We start from the raw sequence: 19,913 nt of genomic DNA on the forward strand, positions 1-19,913 counted from the left end.
TAGCGATTAATTTATTGCGGTTTTAATTAACATAAGGGTAAAAACTGTAGATAAATTATATGAGGTTAAAGAAAGGGGGAGAAAAACACGACGTCATTTTATGCAACTGTTGTTATTGCAACAAGAGTAGACTGTTTATCATTGTTAATCAAAATATCGCTTTTGATACAATGATTACCGCGTAATGAAGCCCGTTTTGCTAATTATTTCTTGGATACTACGCTGCTTAAAATTTATAGGATAACTTGATAACATTTTGTTCCCTCTTAGTATCACCTTCGACCGCTAAATAATTTTCACAGTGAATTCATTATTGCAGATTTGTAGTGTTAAAAATAATCCCACAAACCAATTGCCACGCCGTTTTTTTGTCTTCATTGGTGTTTTGACTGTTTTTTGTTCGTTCGAGACTGCCTTCAAAGCTAATGTTTTGACTCTCATGGTGTATAGAAACTATTGTTTGTACCCATCAGTGGACACCGATGACAATATATATATATATATATATATATATATATATATATATATATTAATAAATTTTTCACAATTTTATACTTTTAATTTCATTTTTACACTTTTTTAATACTTTTTTTTCTTTTTTCTTCCATGTTTAGATAGTAATAATGTCATCAAAAGAGTGGGATAAAATCGAAGTACAATGTCGATGCAGATTTTGTAGTGTTAATTGGGCGTTAACCTGTTATTTCTTTGGTAATTTAATTGCTTGTTTTTCTCTTCACCCCACTTTGTTTATCCCCTATAATTTAAAACCGAATATCACCGAAATATTTTGTTTGCTTAGGTGTCTAAATAATCAATTATCATAGCTATATATCAAGGAAATTCACCAAAAATACCGAGTTGCAAGATTGACCAATTAAATGCTTCCACTTTTTGGCAAAAGCAGAAACAAGACGAGAAGCGTTTCTAAAATTTCTACGCTATTGATTGAAAAAAACAGTTGAAGACTCCAAACAGTTTTATCTTAATGCAAATAGGCGCAATAATTGAAAAAGGAAAAATCGATTACGTCATGCCTCCTAGTAATAGAGCACTTGTCATTACATAGTAAACATTTATTTAAAATTAAGTACGTTCGTCGGGGTTTGAAAATAATGTGCACGCACTAAGCTGGGGAGGGGGTTGAGGCACAAACAGAAAAAATCCCATGTTTTCATTACTTTTCATTACAATAGTAAGGAACATTTCAAATAGCTAAGTTTTTAATGATTATTTTTTCGTATTGATTTATTAACCCCTGAACAATTTAACCCCGATTTAAGTTTCTGTTACTGAATCTCACCAGAATTTATTGAGACTTGATGTTTTCCTTTAATAGGAATATGGAAATGGTGGACAATGTAGCAGTTGATTTATTGGAGTGTTAATTAACATAAGTGTAAAAACTGTAGACGAATTCTAGGAGGCTAAAAAAAAGGGGGAGAAAAAAACGACGTCACTTTTTGCAACTGTTGTTATCACAACATGTGTAGACTGTTTATCATTGTAAATCAAAAATATTCTTTTGTGATACAATGATTACCGCTTAATGAATGGCGTTCTGCTACTTATTTCTTGGATACTATGTTGTTTAAAACTTATAAGATCATTTGATAACCCGTATCTTAGTCTCATAGCATATCATTACTGATACATTATAATTCAATTTTTAACCAGTGCCAAATCATTGACTTTGAAGGTTAACTTTGGTTTTCAGTCTTTCCCGCTGAAAATCAGAGCAATCTCATTCTGTAAGTGAACTGGGCATGACTACTGGCAGTCTTCGGTTCAACTGAGAAGTGAGTTGTTTGTTCTCTGCACAGTCTGAATCTGAAGTCTCAGGCTGTGCAGAACTCAACTTCAAAACTTGAAAATCTGCCATGTCACCATGAAACTTAAATGGCAATCTCCTAATACGCAGTAAGCGGATGAAAAGCCACTGTTCTCGAAGGAAGCTGCTACCAGAACGGCTGTACCACCAGAATGATGGGACCAGTTTGATCACATCGCAGTACTAGTTGCCAGTTGTCCTATCAAACGTACCCGAAAGGAGTGCCACCAGAAGGGCGTGCCAATTTCGAGGGGGAATATTTAGCTATAAAGGAAACTGACGATATTTTAGCTTTCTCTGCGTCCTTCACCATAGCAATATACCTGCCGCTTATGAAGCGGACGCTTCCCTGTCTCTACCAAACGTTATACACCTTTTCCTTGAAGGTGATTCATAATATTGAACGTCCTTCGAACTGAACACAGATCTCAGGAGAGTGTCTGCAGACCCAGAGACAGCCAGGTGGAATAAAAAGGAGGTGATAATAAGAAAGAGTAGAGATTGACGAGATTGAGAGCATTAGGAAGTGTACTGTAGTACGACAGAGGGTGGGGCAAATGAAGAGGAACGGGGGAGGGAGAGTGGGTGAGGGTAAGGACAGGAGGGGGATGAGGAAGATGAGGAGGAGGAGGAGAAGGAGAAGGAGGGGGGAGTTGATAACGGGCAAACGTCGTTGCATGTTGTTAGAATTTCGATCAAACTATAGTCTTAAACTTAGTGAGAATTAGAAAGAAAGTTTGACTTACCAGATTAGAAAGACAAGCAATTTGATTTTGATCAAAGAAATTATATAAATGAATCGTCAAGAAATGGTGCTGAGAATCAATATTCGGTTCAAATTGGTGAATCTAGATGACTATTATTAGAGTTAGATTAATTGATGTAAAATCTTCCCAGCACGTATTAAATGATGATGATATCTCCGGAAGTGTGAATGAATTCTTAGAAAAGTGCAAATGCATTCCATTTATGGTTCCCTTTGCGACTGATTTGCAGAAGCAAACCATATTGGGTATCCTTTGCGACCCCCACTATAAATCACGGTGCTAAGATTAGTTTTGTATCTTGACTTTTTCACACTGATAATGGGTATATATACAGCTGATTTTTGAGTCCTTTTTCATCCCCAAATTCAAATCACCATCTTGATCTAATAATCAGATCTCTCCTGTAAATCTCTAAATTCTACTGTAAAATATCATTTTGTTATTCTCTCATTTTTGAGAAATTAATTCTTTTACTTAGTTAAAAACGCTTTTTATTCCGCTTGCGAAAGTCCATAACCCAACAGGTTCTGGGCCCAGCAATTTTTTAAGTCATAAAATTAATTTCCAAAACAAAACTAATTTGTTGTTGACAGTCATAATCCTTTTCTGCTTAGTACCTTTTCTTTTCACAACTGTTTTGCCTGCTCAGACTTCAATGGATCAACAGACAGTGAAGCTGCTGACCTACACAGGAAAGGCACAGGACTTTCCAATCTGGAGCACAAGATTTGTGGCGATGATGCAGACGAAGGGACTCTACAAATCACTACTGGGGACAGAGGAGCAACCCAATGAGCCTGCGCCAATGGCCAATGGGGCAACCAATGATGAAAAGAAGAACCACAAGGTGCTGAAGGATGCATATGAGAAGGAAGTTGCAGACATCAAGGAGAAACGGAACAATGTGTGGCGCCATCTGGCATTGACTCTAGATGCAACAACCCTCATGCTGATGAGACATGACTGTGTGGGAGATGACGGCATTGGAGATGGAGCAAAGGCTTGGAAGCTTTTGCAAGAGAGATTTCAGAGTGTGGAGACGCCGACAGTGGTGACTTTAGTGGCACAGCTTGCTCGACTGCAGCTCGAGGATCCTGAGGATTTGGACAGCTTCTTCATCAGAGGACAAGAGTTGCTCACAAGGCTACAAGAAGCAGGGGAAGCAGTCTCAGAGACCCTCTTCAACGCCTTGGTCCTCAATGGTCTGCCAATGAGGTATGAAAGTTTTGTAATACAGGAAAGCTTCAACCCGGCAACGAACTTCACAGAGTTGAGGAAAAGGCTGCAGAACTTTCATGAGAGCACGGTGCAGAGACACAAGGGACAAAGTGGTTCAGTGGCACTGGCAGTGAAGCGTGACTTCAAGAAGGGACCCAAGAAAGGAAACTGCTTTGTGTGTGGGATCCCTGGACACTTTGCAAAGGACTGCAGGAAGAAGGAGACAGCACAATGCAGCAAGTGTGGTGAGAAGGGTCACCTAGACAGGGCATGCAAGAGACAAAGAGATGGAGGCAAACATGAGTCAGTGGCAATGGGTCCAACATTGGCTACACCAGACGAGGAATGCTGGGCAGCTCTTACCCAGTGGAAGACAGCAGGCATGCTAGTGGACAGTGGTTGTACAGATCACATAGTGACGAACATCGATGCGTTTCTGGACTTTGTGCCCATTCAATCAGTGGTCAGAAATCCCAACGGAGAGGCTTCCAGAGTGGTGGGCAGAGGCTGTGTGAGGATCAGCATACCCTCAAACAAAGGGGAATTCCAATGCGAACTCAAAAATGTTCTGTGTGTGCCGGACTATTCTTCAAACCTCCTATCAGTCTCAAGATGCACGGAGTGGGGACATAGCTTCACTTTCGAGAGAGGAAACAGCTGCATGAAACTCCAGAAGGGAACTCGGGTAAAACTAACACAAGAAAATAATTTGTTTTACTTACCCTGCAGCGTTCTAGAATTCAAGATGAGTTCCAACAGCGTGAAACTTGACAGTGCAAGGAAGTGGCACAGACGATTGGGTCATTTGAATCAAGCGGATGTGGTCAGGAATGCACCAGAGACAGTGGGGGAACTCGATGATGTATGCAATGTGTGTGCATTGGCCAAGATCACAAAGACTCCAGTACCAAGAGTGGCAGAGACCCAAGCAGAAGAGAAGCTGGAGAGGGTGTTCACAGACGTGATGGGACCTTTCAGAGTAGAGTCACTCTCAGGGTTCCGGTTCTGCATTGTGTTTGCAGACCAGTACACGAAGTTTGTGTTTGTGGACTTGCTTAAGGCAAAGAGTGAAGCACTGGCCAGCCTGAAGAAATTTGTTCTCAGTGTGGGGACGCCCAAGAAGCTGAGGCAAGACAATTCGAAGGAGTTTCTCTCAGAGCAGTTCGAGACGTACTGCTTAGATGCAGGCATTCTACAGGAAAAGACCATACCAGAAACGCCACAACAGAATGGGTTAGCTGAGAGGTGCAACAGGACACTGCTGGAGATGGCAAGATGTTTGCTCATTGACTCAGGACTTCCCAAGATGATGTGGGGAGCAGCAATTCTTCACGCAGCAAGGATCAGAAACTTGGTTGTGAGACGAGGAGAAGAAAAATGCCCAGCAGAGCTGATGAGAGGTATAAAACCTAAGCTTTCAATTAGTAAATTATCTATTTTTGGTTGCACAGTCTTCATGAGGAAGAAGGACAGAGAAGTCAGCAAACTTGAACCCAAGGCACTGGAAGGAAAGTTTGTGGGTTACACTGAAGGAGAAAACGGATACCTGGTGTACATACCCAACACACGCAAGGTGATGGCAGTTCGAGATGTGATCATCAAGGAGTCTGAAGTGGGCTCAATCCCTGACAACAAAGAAACGGCGGACCTACTAGATGATGGGTCGGAACTGGGAATCTGGCACCCAGATGATGGTCATCAAGACGATGACAACAGAGAACGACAGGACACATCTACTGCAATAAAGGAGGAGTGGCATGACGCAGGGAGCGTGAATACTCAAGAAACAACACTGAGACAAGAGGCCTCGGATGTTGGAGAAACAGCACTAGATGAAGGATCTACTGCAACAAGAGGGAGTCACAGAGACTCAGATTCACTGGAAGACAGTGACACAGAAGACTTCTCACAGTTAGTGACAGTTGGCTTCAATGAAGATGCACTGGAACACGCGGACAGAGCAGAGCCCCCTGAAGGACGAGGTCAAGGCACTCCAAGACAACGAGACTTGGAACCTAGTGAGACCACCCACAGACAGGGACGTCATACCGGGCAAATGGGTTTACAAAGTGAAATTGGGACCCAGTGGTCAAGTGGACAAATACAAAGCGCGCTATGTGGCGAAAGGCTTCAAACAAGTGGAAGGACTGGACTACTTTGAGACTTTTGCGCCTACCTGCAAGCCAGAGACATTCAGGATTCTACTTCAACTATCAGCGAAGCAGGGCCATGTGATGCACCAATTTGATGTCAAGACTGCTTTCCTGCACTCACCAATTGAGGAAGAAGTGTATCTGGAACAGCCACAGGAGTTTGTAAAACGCGGATCAGATGGGGAGAAGTTAGTATGTCGACTAAATAAATCAATTTATGGTTTGAAACAGGCTGCTAACAACTGGTACAAAGAGCTGGCAAACTTCCTAGTGAGACAGGGGTTCACCAGAAGCAGGAACGATCACTGTTTGTTTGCAAGATCAGAGGCAGAGGATCACACCTTCATCTTGGTCTGGGTTGACGACATCATAGTAGCATCAAGAAGTATGACAGTGATCTCTGATGTCAAGAAGGCACTAGAAGCAACCTTTCACATGGAAGACAGAGGGAGACTACACTGGTTTCTGGGTCTAAGAATCAGACGAGATGAGGGCAAAGTCACAGTCGACCAAGAACGCTACATAGAAACAATGCTTGAGCGGTTTCAAATGGATCAATGCAAACCCTCACGAACTCCAGCTGATTTGAATTTGAAACTTCAGACAGCACAGAACGGAGACGAAGAAGTGGACCAGAGGATCTACAGAAGCTTGGTTGGATCACTTCTGTATCTGGCCAAACAGACGAGGCCAGACATCATGTTCACAGTCAACATTCTGTCCAGACACATGAATGCACCTACCAATCAACACTGGATGTGCGGAAAACGACTTCTGCGATATCTTCAAGGTTCAAAAGGTTTAAAACTTACTTACACAAAAGAAGCTAGTTATGATTTAGTGGGGGAAAGTGATGCAGACTGGTCTGGAGACGTGAACGACAGAAAATCAACAACGGGCTATTACTTCAAGCTCAACGGACGTGGCGCAGCACTCAGCTGGGGTGTCAAGAAGCAGGCCACAGTTGCTCTTTCTTCATCAGAAGCAGAATATCAGGGCATGGCAGCAGCAGTTCAGGAAGCACTCTACCTGAAACAACTTCTAGAGGATTTTGGCATCCAACAGAAACGTCCAATAGCTATTGAAGAAGACAACCAAAGTTGTATCAGACTCTGCCAAAACCCAGTCATGCACAAAAGGAGCAAGCACATCGAAACAAAGTTTCACTTCATCCGGAACAAAACGGAGGATGGGACTATTTCAATTCATTACGTTCCTACAGACAAAATGGCAGCGGACATCTTCACAAAGTCTTTACCCGTTTCGAAAGTGGAAACATTCAGAGCAGTTTTGATGGGAACAGACTCTACGCAATCAGCTCAAGTCTGAGTGGGGGTGTTAGAATTTCGATCAAACTATAGTCTTAAACTTAGTGAGAACTAGAAAGAAAGTTTGACTTACCAAATTAGAAAGACAAGCAATTTGATTTTGATCAAAGAAATTATATAAATGAATCGTCAAGAAATGGTGCTGAGAATAAATATTCGGTTCAAATTGGTGAATCTAGATAACTATTATTAGAGTTAGATTAATTGATGTAAAATCTTCCCAGCACGTATTAAATGATGATGATATCTCCGGAAGTGTGAATGAATTCTTAGAAAAGTGCAAATGCATTCCATTTATGGTTCCCTTTGCGACTGATTTGCAGAAGCAAACCATATTGGGTATCCTTTGCGACCCCCACTATAAATCACGGTGCTAAGATTAGTTTTGTATCTTGACTTTTTCACACTGATAATGGGTATATATACAGCTGATTTTTGAGTCCTTTTTCATCCCCAAATTCAAATCACCATCTTGATCTAATAATCAGATCTCTCCTGTAAATCTCTAAATTCTACTGTAAAATATCATTTTGTTATTCTCTCATTTTTGAGAAATTAATTCTTTTACTTAGTTAAAAACGCTTTTTATTCCGCTTGCGAAAGTCCATAACCCAACACATGTGAAATTCATTACCCAATTTGTGAGCAAGGGCCGGAAGGGATAACCTTTTACTCGGTGTTGTGTGCCAGCATTCCATCATAATGTGGTACCAGGGTTGTGTACGATAAACGTTTGCTGTAGTATTTATTGTGAGTTTACTATTTATGATAGTTTACTATGTATTAAATATATGCTTAACTTATTTATGCTATGTTTCTTTTAACAACTCGACGTTTAAACAGCAGATCCCTTCTTCGCTTCGCTTTTTTCAAGTCTTTGTTGATGCTTGACTCTTGGTCCTCCTCCTTCTTATTCCAGCTAGCTGTCTCTGGGTCAGCAGACACTCTCCCGAGATCTGTGTTCATTTTGAAAGAAGTTCAACTTCATGACTCACCTTCAAGGAAAAGGTGAGCAAAGATTGGTGGAGACAGAAAAGCGTCCGCTTCGTCGTCAGATGGTCTGCAGTGATGAGTGAAGAATGTTCTGAGTGATTTCAAGCAGATACGCCAAAAGATACAAGTGTTTCGTTACTTAAACAGCATAGAAGTTCAAAAACAGTTATAGAACTTTGAACTTTGTAATCATTTATTGAACTCAAATTAAACCCTTTTAAACGCATTTTTGGTTCATTTCTTGTGTGTCATTTATATATGGGCATGGAAAAACTATTTTTCTTATCTTAGATTCAGTTGAGTGTAAACAAATGCCGTATAGATTTAATTGCTTCTTGAGACGCGGGCAAATAAATAGGCGGGAAATTCAGCTCTTTATGCTCAGATAATTGTCAGCCGGAAATTAACGCTGCTCAGTCAAAAGGAAGAATTAACTTAGTCATGCCCTGACAGATAACAGAGGCTGAAAGCTTTCATGCTCAGAAAAATTTCAGTTCAACGACTCATTGACCTCCAAAAACCAGACTGTAAATTTTAAAGTGGGACATGAACAGAGCAATGGGCCGGACTAAACCCAGAATGTTTTTTGCCCTGAGTCAGCAATTAATTGCAATGCTAGAATGGTCCGCAAACTTTTTGTTCACTCCTAGCGTAATTTACGACCAATAGCTAATTTGCATAGTAAATACATAATTGCAGACTTTGTAGTGTTAAGTATAAACCCACAACCCAATGCCACGCTAATTTTTGTCTCATTGGTGTTTTGATTGTTTTTTGTTCGTTCGCGACTGCCTTCAAAGCTAATGCTTTGATTCTAATGGTGAATAGAAACTATTGTTTGTACCCATCAGTGGACACCGAATGACACTATATGTTTTCATAAATTGTTTATATTTTTATACTTTTATTTACATTTGGTGATTTTGTCTTGGGTGAGAGTTTCCTTGAGGACGGTCTCATTGAACTTCAGAGTGGCATGAGGGCATCTAGATGAAATCTTCTTTGAGCAGCTTAATTATTTCATTTCGACATAAATTTAATTTAAGAATTTGTTGAATTTTTAATTCTGCCTTTGTTTTTCTTGCAAGTTGCCTAAAATCCACGAAAAAGAGAACAATCGGTTTTTCAGAGTACAATTGGGCTTTCGAGGCATATGTGAGTTTTCATTACATTTTAACCTAGCGCTTTGTTATTTTTAATGGCTTTGAAACCATTGTATCTAGAACTCTTACTGATTTGTTGAAGTTCTGCCTCCATAAATTTTTTGTCTTTGGTTCTTTAAATCCCAATAATGGCTACTAATTTTGTGCGTCTTCATGCAGCATAAAGTTGATTCTGCAATGTGTTCGGTCGCAAGTTTTTGGTTTCTGCAGATTCGAAGGATGCATCTTTGTTTCCCATGTTTCTGATTTTACATTTTTTCTGTTTTTCGTTTTGTGGATTTAGCTATAAGTCTATAAAATAATGGCCTTACTGCGATTACTATGGAGCAAAGAACAAAATTTTATTTGCCTTTGAGCTCAATACTTCAACTGGAATTTTTTATATATTTTTTTGCTTTCCCGGGTCGAGGTTTTTGGGCAAATTTTTGTAAGAAATGCGGTGGTTGCGGTGAATTGTTGTAAGAAATGCGGTGAAAGCGATGAATGCGGTGAAAATAAACATTTCACCGCGTTTCTTACAAAAATTCACCGCAAAATTCACCGCATTTCTTTCAAAAATTCACCGCGTTTGCTTTCCAACGTTAAATCAACCTGATTTAAATTCACAAGAAGTAGCAAAGGACAAAGTGAGAGTTGGCAAAGCGCAATAAGGTGTTGAAGGCATGCAGGAGATCAGAGGTTCGAACCCTGGTGGGAACGATTCCTTTTTGTAAGATTACTGAGAATGCGGTGAAAATAAATAATTCACCGCGTTTCACCGCATTCACCGCAAAAAGATGTAAGAAATACGCGGTGAAAATTATTTTTTTTTCACCGCATTTCACCGCATCTCTTACGAAAATTCACCGCCAAACCTCGACCCGGGTTTAAGATGTGCTGTTTTCCGACTTAAATAATAGTGTGATTAATGTGAGTTCCAGCTGTTTTCTAGTGACACCAAGTGAATCCATTTCTTAGAGGCAGATTTGGTGTTGATTGAAAATATTTCTTTACGATAATATTTTGTTCAAAAGGTGAACTTTGAGTTTCGTCCGAATTTTCTTTTTCTACGTTGTCTCTCATACTCACAAATAACAGATCTTAGCAAATCGAATAATGCAGTCCTATTGGCCCAGAAATTTCAGTTTTTAACTGACTTTACTTAGGAAGACGCTTTATTTTTGAGACCTTCTTTATATTTTTAGTTCTTTAATTGCGTTTTTGTTTTTGTCACATTGTCGCACAATGCAATTGAGAAACGATTCAAGCATTTCTTAGTGAAATCTTTGAAGTGGTTAGTGATTTTATAAAACTGGCTACTCAATACTATATTGATGTTCCGAAATCTTCTAAAATTTTTTTTGGAGCTTCGAGAATATTCCATATTTGTCCTTTCGTTCTTTTTTTTGCTGTTTTTCTACAAATTGATACTCTTTGGCGAGGACAGGGTGTGAATTTTTTCAACCCGTTTTCTTTCATTTCAATCAATTTAAAATCAATATCTTTCGAAAAATTAGGGGTTTTCCAGTGTGCAGATGTTTGGTCTGTTTCCTTTGCCTCGTATGTTTTGCACACTACCAATGGCTGGCGTTACGGTTATAATGAGGAAAGTCGGTTTATTAGCATCTTGTTTGTAAAAGAACCAAACTTTTGCTGATTACTGAAAATTTAATGCTACGTTTTTGTTCTTGACCTCATTTATTGTTTCATGCTCTTTGATCTTTTGGCCAACCGATTGATAATTTTTTTCAAGAGCAGCCAAGATAAATCAAGAGCAGTCAAATTGTTTGAGAATGTAATATCTAAATTAAAGAATTAGCAGTTTAACAAGCTGTATAATCATAACCTTTTTCTTGAAGGACCTTTGAGTTTGAAGTCTGGCTCGAAAATTGGATAGAAATTGGATTCAGATTCTCATTATTATTGTTGTATGACAGAACTAGGGGTTTACTTAACAAAATCGTGTTACGTAGTCCAGTTTTTGTGCATTCCTGTGAACGAAAAAATGACAAGAATCTCACTGGTATATATATGATTGTTCTATTTGAGAATAAATCAGATTTTTATTTAGAATGCGTGATGTACCCCTTTTAACTTTGACTTCTCCCTATTTCTGCTTGATTTGGTGGATATCCAGGGCAAGAATGTGGGGTAGCGTGGCCAGAACATTGTGCGAACACTCATTTCCAGGCCTCCTAGTTATGTTCATGTCTGTTTTGAGTATTCTCAGGTTGTTTTGAATCTAGACTTATACGAGATTTTTTTGCTCGCTGCTCGCATGCATAGCAGAAAGCTCAAATGTTTTCAGATGAGGGTGTTCAGTAAATGAATTATTTCTTAGTTTTTTCTCGCGTTGGTTGCTTAGATTGCGCCTCCTCGTCCTCTTTTGCAGATACTTCAGATGCTTCATCTGAGTAATTGTCCTTTGATTCGATTTCACTGTCATCGTTATTAGACTTGTAGGTCTCACTCTCATCCTCTTTTTCTTCGTTGTCGGATAGTTTCTCAGCCGATTCGTTCTCTCCTGCTTGATCTGAAGTAGAGAAACCAGTAAACAATTCTAGCTCATTTTTAAAAAACTAAAATAGCGCAGTGTAGCAGCTATTGATTCATTTTTTCCGAGAGATCCACTGGTCCCGATTCAGTTTTGTCATCTTTGCAGCAAAGTTACATATAGTTAGAATCTTGCAATTAACGGTCATGGATTTTTTTCCATTGTTCTCCACTTTTTACATTACGTTACAAAAGTATGGCCTCTATTATAGCGCGTTGAATTACCAGCAAAAAATGGTTATCTAATACGATCTTATAAAAAAGCTTGGCTATTTTGTGAGATTCGTGCATGTTAGATCAGCCTTAGTTGCATTCCATTGGTTTGTTTATGTGAATTATTCTTCGTTTTTTTTGCGTTAAAACTAGAGAAGTGGTTGCGCGTATTTGAATCTTTTTTAAAATGAATTTATTTGTTTCAATCTTGACTTCCAAGACAACCAACTTTCTTTTCCCTATGTACTAAATTGTCAATTTTTAACTTTGGTACAATAGCAGAAAATTGCAGTTCCCCAAAACTTGAAAAAAATCATTATAGTTTTTTCATAATGCTCTGATTGTGCTGTACTGAATCAATTAAGTTATAAATTATTTAGATGTTTTATATTACTCAATCTGGAGAAAAACAATTATATCCTTGCGCTTTATTTATTTATGGTCACTAATATTTTGTCACAAAAATTGTGGAGATTTTATGGCTTTCAAGTTAAACACTGCTGAAGAACCCACTTAACACTGCTTTAGTCTTCAGTCGATAGTCTACAATATTGTTTATTCGGTGCAAAACTGTCGTATGAAGAAATTTAACTATAAAGGAATCTTTTTTGTCAAGTAAGCAACTCATAACACGGATATTTATCTTGTAAGAATTTTTTAAGATGAGGAATGTTTATCTTGTAATAATCTTAAAAGAAGAATGTTTATCTTTTAAGATTTGTCAGAAAAACTTTGAAGACGATGCTTTTTCTTGTAAGATTAGAAACTTACTGGATGTTGCAAGAAAACCGTTTCCGGTTTAATCGTGTGCACAGAGCTTCCAGTTGCTGTTGAAGGGGTTTTGCGGCTCACATATACTACGATTCATAAATGATTACAGCTGGCAATTCGACCACGTTACTCTTTAAATTAAAAAAGTCATTTGGCTATAGCAAACATTTCTTGAAACTCTTGTCATGAAGTCGAGAAATGAATATATTTTTCCCTTGAAAACAAAATTTTTCGAGAGGAATACATTTTCCGACGTTTTCCGACTATGTGACACACCTTTAAAAAAAATTTTTGCTTTGTTTGATATCAGCAAGCATAACCAACTGGGGTCTGAGAAATTGCACTCAAACACATAAGTTGAAAAAAATTATGGGACAAATTTTGTTTTGAGGGGTAAAGCGTTGGATGGCGACAAAAACAGACGAGGTAATGAACGTAAGTACCCAAACCACTTACCCTTTTTACATCGTTAATATGTTCAGTGTTGTGGGACACTGTGAATGTCACAACACTGTGCACGCGCGTGTGTATGTGTGTGTTGTGTATACGTTTGTTTGTGTGTGTATCTGCATTTGTGTGTGTGTGTGTGTGTGTGTGTGTGTGTGTGTGTATGTGTGCCTGTGTGTGCGATTTGTCTACATGTCTACATATCTACATGTCTACATGCCTCTACTGCCTCTACTGCTCATAGGATAAATTTAATTCATCTTTTTAATGCGACTTAGTTGTTAATATTATCACAATTGAATCTATCAACAGTGAATTGGATTAGAATTGGATTAGAATTGGATCTTTTTAGCATAAGCATTGGAGAAACACAACATATGTTCTTATAAACCTTTATATAATATCTAATGAATCTTCTCTGTTTCCTTACACGTCAGTAGAATAACCAATTCCACTTTTTTCAGGTTTTCCTTAAGTTTTTAGTGGTCGACATTCTATCCCCTTTCAGCTTACCTGTTGGTGCTTCCTTATTTTCTAACTCTCCTAATATTTAAGAATTGTGATGGAAATTTAACTAATTGTTTACAGATACAAGACAAATGCGTTTAAATGGATTGAATCAAAAATTGCGAAAGCGGTGAATTTTGTAAGATTTGTGGTTTTAAGCGGTAAATATTTGTAAGATTTGCGTTTTTTAGCGATCAAATTTTTATTTTTACCGCATTCACCGGAATTCAAACAAAGAAGAAACCTCTCACCTCCTGAATGTCAACTATTTAGCGATGAAACTTTTTTCTCACCACTTTATCCACTAAACTTTCTTTCTAGAAAAATTGATGTTGTAGACCAAAAATTCTTGATATTGTAGACTTCCCATATATAGGGGACATCTGACTATGAGTTGGAATTGATTTCAAATCTCCTTGTTGCAATTAAAGTCCACCTTTTTTATTTTTGTGACTACTTTCAATGCATTCATCTCATATTTTACATAGTTTCATTTAAAAATTGAGATGATAGAAAATTGTGCTAGCTTAATTTGTAAGTTTCGCAATTCTAAGCGCCAATTATTATTTTTTTAATTTTAATTTTTGTTTTTATTTTACCGCTTTCAACGCATTTACCGCTATTCTTACATCTTTTTTGCTATTTATTTCTGCGGTGAAGTGAAGATAATTGGTAAATTTAGTGGTGAACTTTTGCAAGTTTTGCGATTCTAAGTGGTGCATTTTATTATTTTTGCGCTCTCAACGCATTTACCGCTATTCTTGCATCTTTTTTGGCAATTTTTTCGGTAAAAATATTCGGTAAAATTAGCAATGATTCTTAGCAATGAAATCTTTTTCCATCGCATTCACCGCCTTCATTGCTAAAAATCAAAGTTCTTACATCTTTTTCACCACATTCACTAAAATTCTTGCATTTTTTTAGCAATTTTTAGCATCGACCCGGGTAGAACTTCCCAGTATATTTTATTACATATAGTCTTGTCTCGGATACGCGTTACCATTGTAGCTGTAAAAATGGTATACGTGACCACGTAACCACTCAACTGATTCTCTACTATGCCTTATGGAACTTTTGAGTGTTCGAAAGAACGTGTGTCAAAATCATAAATCACCTTCTTGTTCAGCTGAAGGACTCTCATTTTCAGCATTGTCATCTTCTGCTGCATTCGTTTCTTTGACGTCATTGTCAGACTGCTTTGATACCTATGGAAATCAAACAATACAATTTTCAGCTATATTGCAGCCAAAATTAAATAGTCTGAAAAAGTATGGTCGCATAAACGTCTGGACAATAATCATGCGTTCACTTATCAATCCATTTTAAATCGTTGAGGGGTCAAAAGTTCAGAAGATGGAGTGTTCAAAAGATTCAAGTTCAGATGGAGTGGTTTTCTATTTTGAATTCTATCCGCTTCAAAAAGTGCATCTACTCAGTGTTTGGCTCCTTGGTTTCTGACATGCAGTCTCTCACTCGAACAAGCTCTAATTGTATCTTTTTGTGGCAGCTCAATGTATTATCTACCGTTTCGACTCATATAAGCCTGATTAATTTTAGATGAATAACTAACTGACCTTGGAGGTCTTTGCGGTCCCACTCGATGTCTTCTTGGACTTCCTCTGGGAATCGACTTTTGAATCCTCAGAAGGTTCCTTGCTTTCGTTCCCATCCTTAGTCTTTGATTCTTTGGTCTTGGATGGTTCGAACATGAGACTTGGTTCTTCCCCACCAGACCCTTCTTTTTCCTCTTCTTCTTTTTTCTTCTCCTCTTTTTCCTTATCCCTTTTCTCCTTTTCCTTATGAAAGGATGAATGCGTTTATTTTATTCAAGGGGGGGGGGGGGGAGGGGAGGCATTTCTTCGAATTCAATTTATCCAGCGTTACATTTTTGCTTATCCAACGTATAGCGCCCGATGACTTCGGTTTTTAAGGGTAAAAAAGTGAACAATGAGTATCATTGCCATGTACGCGAAGTGGCACAATTAAGGCCTTACTTGCCTTACCCACTTGCTTTACCGACAGGGCTTTTAATTATCTCTTAATTGCGCTATAATCCCATATCACGCGGATTTTCTTTACCTCATACATATCAAAAATTATTAAGGCCATTTTTGATATGTATGAGGTAAATCAATTCACTGGCTAATATAATTAATCGAAGGTGGCAAAAAGTATGCGTCCGAAAAAACGGTTTTGAAAAATGTAGTACGATCAAAAAGATTTTAATATACTAAGCGGAGTAAATTTTCTCGTCTACTTGTACCTTTTTGTACATAGCAACGGTCAGTAATGAAAAGGTGGCTCAAACTCTAATGAAAAGGTGCCTTTTGAAGCTTGGGAGGTCAATATAAATCCCATATATGCATGCAGTTTAATAACTGAAAATAAACGATTTTCACGTGCCTTTTTCTCCTTCTCTTTGTCTTGAAACATGTATGCTCTTTCAAACCGATCCATGTACGCTGTCACTACACATGCAGTGAAGATAATTGCAACCACTGAGAAGAAGAAGGCTGTCCAAATCATGTATATTCCATAACCGAAGCTGAAATAAGGAAAAAAAACTTACTGCTTCCCATGTTGAGCTCCGAAAGCATGGCCTCTCATCATACAATCCCAGACCCAAGTGATCTATATTATCAAACTTTTCCAGACCGAGGTGACCATCATCAGACTTAAGAGATCTCGAAATTTTGCGAGAACCCGAAGTGCGCTCGAAGTGGCCTCCGATCAGACCACTCTTGGCCTGTGATCTCCAATCAAACAAGTTCCAGAACCTTGTTTAGACAATCGCTTGACCCTTGTTTAACCAAACAGTTTGTTGATGTCCACATTCTCATGATCGCAAAATGGCTATCACTAACGCTATTCTCATGCGCAAACAGTTTTATTTCTGTTCTGCACTAAAAAAAACTCAGATAGAAATTGTGCACTCAAGTGTCAACTCTGTTCAGTTTTTTGTGCGCTTCAAATGATTTGTGCGCTCAAAGTCCGCTTAAGTTGATCCCTGATTGCCTGACCCAAATGATAATTACGTGGCCAATGTCGGATTTCTCGAGTCTATCTGCTCGATTTTGTCCACCATCCATCTTTTAAGATTAGAGATGTAAGTTTGTGTTGAAATCGATTACACTAAGCAAACTTAGTTCAAATTTGATTCAAAATGGTATATATGCGTACTTATATTTCCCGATGCTTGTTTTTGGGGCTAGTGTATTTTTGGAAAATACTTCGCAATTAATTTCCACGTCAAACGTCACAATTTTTTGCTTATAATTAACTCTTTCCAAATAACTTAGTTTCATTTATACTGATATGAAAAAACACCTAATTTCGGACAGCTCTCTTTCCCTCTCTGGGCCGGACAAAATCAGTATGATTTTTGCTCTGAATCAGCAATGAATTGCACTGCTAGAGTGGTCCGGGTACATAAAGACAAATTCTTGATTGCAGAGATGTTTTATAAATTGCAAAACTGAACCCTCGACGATAGTTCATTGTGAGATTTGATGAAAGCAGAGAAGCAGTTTACCTGGTGTTGGGTTGTTCTCCTTCCTGGACGTTGTTGACAGCATACACAGTGTAGAGAGCACAGCTTATGATGAGAAATAGCCAATGGATTCCGAAGAGAGGAGCATTGATCTTCTCATACTCTTCTTGTTTCACTACGGACACTATAGAACTACATATACACGCAATACACAATAAGTTTGTCAAAACTAGAAAGACACGAGTTGAAATGTTGACTCCTTTCATTGCTGTACAAGGATCTTTTAGTTTCTTTTGAAAATAACGATACCGCATAGATCCTATCTTCTCTTTGAAGTTTTAATTCAGTGCACAAAAAACATAGAGGTTGCTTTGTGATATGGACCAATTCAAATCTCGAAAATTTGAATCTCGGAACATCAAATTGGAAAAATTTAAATCTCGGGAAGAAAAGAGGACCAGTTACAAAATATCCATATCAGACAAGATTCATATCGCACAACCATAAGCCAGTCGAACTTGTATATCAGCCTGGTAATTTTCCATTTTAAAAAAAAAAACAATTATTTTGGAACCCGGGTTGAAAACCATAAAGATTGTAGAAAAATGTTGCACCAACAGAGCTGCAAAACGTACACTTTTAAAAATTTTGGTGTGCTTTAGTGTTTACGGAATAATATGATATGACAAAACCCTGTAACAATTTTTCTCACCGTGAAAAATTGATTCACTAAAACTGAACAACAGTGACGGCATTTAGTAACACATTTTTACGAATACCGTAGCCAATTTGCACAATTAAATTGCCAGCAAAGTCATTCAATTAGCCTATTGCCCGAACCCTAGTAACATAGCACTTCAGTACTGAAACATCAGAATCTCATGGCATTTCGTCGACTGAGTACTGTAACAGGGTATCCGAAGGGTATCTTTTCCTCAAGATGTGCAGGATGTGCAGTTCGAAATTAGAAATTTTCGAAAACGATTTTCAAATTATGAGCGATGCGCCGCGAACCCTGAAAAAGAAATTTACCGTCTTAAAACATTGAAAATAGAGCTTAATTTGCAATGTTTTAACACGGTAAAATTTCTTTTTCATGGTTCGCGGTGCATCGCTCGAAATTTGAAAATCGTTTTCAAAAATTTCTAATTTCGAACTGCACATCCTGCACATCTTGAGGAAAAGATACCCTTCGGATACCCTGTTACAGTACTCAGTCGACGAAATGCCATGAGATTCTGATGTTTCAGTACTGAAGTGCTGTGTTACTGGGGTTCGGACAATAGGCTAATTGAATGACTTTGCTGGCAAATTAATTGTTCCTTTCATTTTCAATGTTTTAAGAGTGCCAGCATTACAGTAAACCAGCCGCCAAAACCAGAAAACATGTAAATATAAGCTAGGCTCCTAGAACCCAACACATTCTTTTTTATGCAGAGAATTTGGGAAGATTCTCTCTGTTTCAGATAGTTATGTGAAAAATTATTCATTTGAACGTAAGATGTTTTGACAATTGCTTTTTATTTCAGCGTTGCCCAACCAATGGAAGTTTTCTTCAAAATACTTGGACGCAGTAATGAATCAGTGATATCCTTTTGCGCTAATTTCTTTGATTATTAATAAAACCCACCAAAACAGTGACTTTTAAATCCAAATCTCAAATTCCCACCCCATTTTCAATGTGAAAGTGTACGTGTTGCTACGTACGGAAGGAACCCACTTATTATCAAACGCAATATATGATATTTGTGGAACTTTCTTACCATACAATGGCGATTGAAATTTTAAATTTGGCCCAAAATCAGTTAAGGAGACAAATCATAGTTAAAAAAACCTTTATCACACGAAATGTCGAAACCCGAGTCGAGACCGAATGGTTAACTTGTAAGAACTTGCAAATTTCTTGCAAAGGATGGTTAACTTGTAAGAACTTGCAAGTCGAATGGCTAACTTGTAAGTTCCTTGCGAGTTGGTTCCGGTCGAGCACAACTCTTATTGGTTAATTCATTTTAACATTCATTCATTTATCGTAGAACGCGCGTGGCAGTTATTTGCTCTATTTGGATAAGATAATACAATTCGACCTAAGTAGACAAAATGGTTACTTTCTGAATTTTATCAATTTAAGAAAGTTCCTTTTGCAATCCATTTAAAAAATTGTAGATGTCAATTGGCTTCTTCGCGATCGCGATCTTAAAAATGTTCCCAAAATATTGACTTTGATTGAACTTTCAAATTCATATGTCAGTACTTTCTCAAAATAATTCAGTGGCCCTTCATTTCTATACAATTTGTTTATAATTTAACTCACACTTTTCCGGATTTTATTTTTTTTTCAAACATCCGTTTACCTTCATGTCTTGCTTTGTTTTGTTTACGGTTTAGTCAGTATGTGTGTGTATATGTGCGTGTGTGTGGTTTGTGGTGTGTGTGCAATTGGTTATCTTGTAAGAGCCTTGTAAGTGGAATGGTTGAATTGTAAGAACTTGCAAGTTTTTGG

General features: G+C 38.0%; 1 protein-coding gene across 4 annotated transcripts in view; it reads right to left on the reverse strand.

Moving 5' to 3' along the window:
• Positions 1–11,741: 11,741 nt before the first annotated feature.
• Positions 11,742–19,913, reverse strand: part of LOC142349832 (uncharacterized) — a 23,744-nt gene continuing 15,572 nt past the window's right edge. For all 4 annotated transcript variants that reach the window (XM_075401646.1, XM_075401638.1, XM_075401655.1 and 1 more), the window contains exons 4-8: positions 17,456–17,681; positions 16,327–16,468; positions 15,498–15,719; positions 15,038–15,128; positions 11,742–11,965 (exon numbers count right to left, since the gene is read on the reverse strand). In XM_075401646.1, the coding sequence (XP_075257761.1) occupies positions 11,763–11,965; positions 15,038–15,128; positions 15,498–15,719; positions 16,327–16,468; positions 17,456–17,681 (884 nt within the window). In that variant the 3' untranslated portion in view covers positions 11,742–11,762. The remainder of the gene's footprint in view (positions 11,966–15,037; positions 15,129–15,497; positions 15,720–16,326; positions 16,469–17,455; positions 17,682–19,913) is intronic.

Source organism: Convolutriloba macropyga, chromosome 1, assembly GCF_964194025.1.
Source record: "Convolutriloba macropyga chromosome 1, txConMacr16.3, whole genome shotgun sequence".
NCBI lineage: Eukaryota > Metazoa > Xenacoelomorpha > Acoela > Convolutidae > Convolutriloba > Convolutriloba macropyga.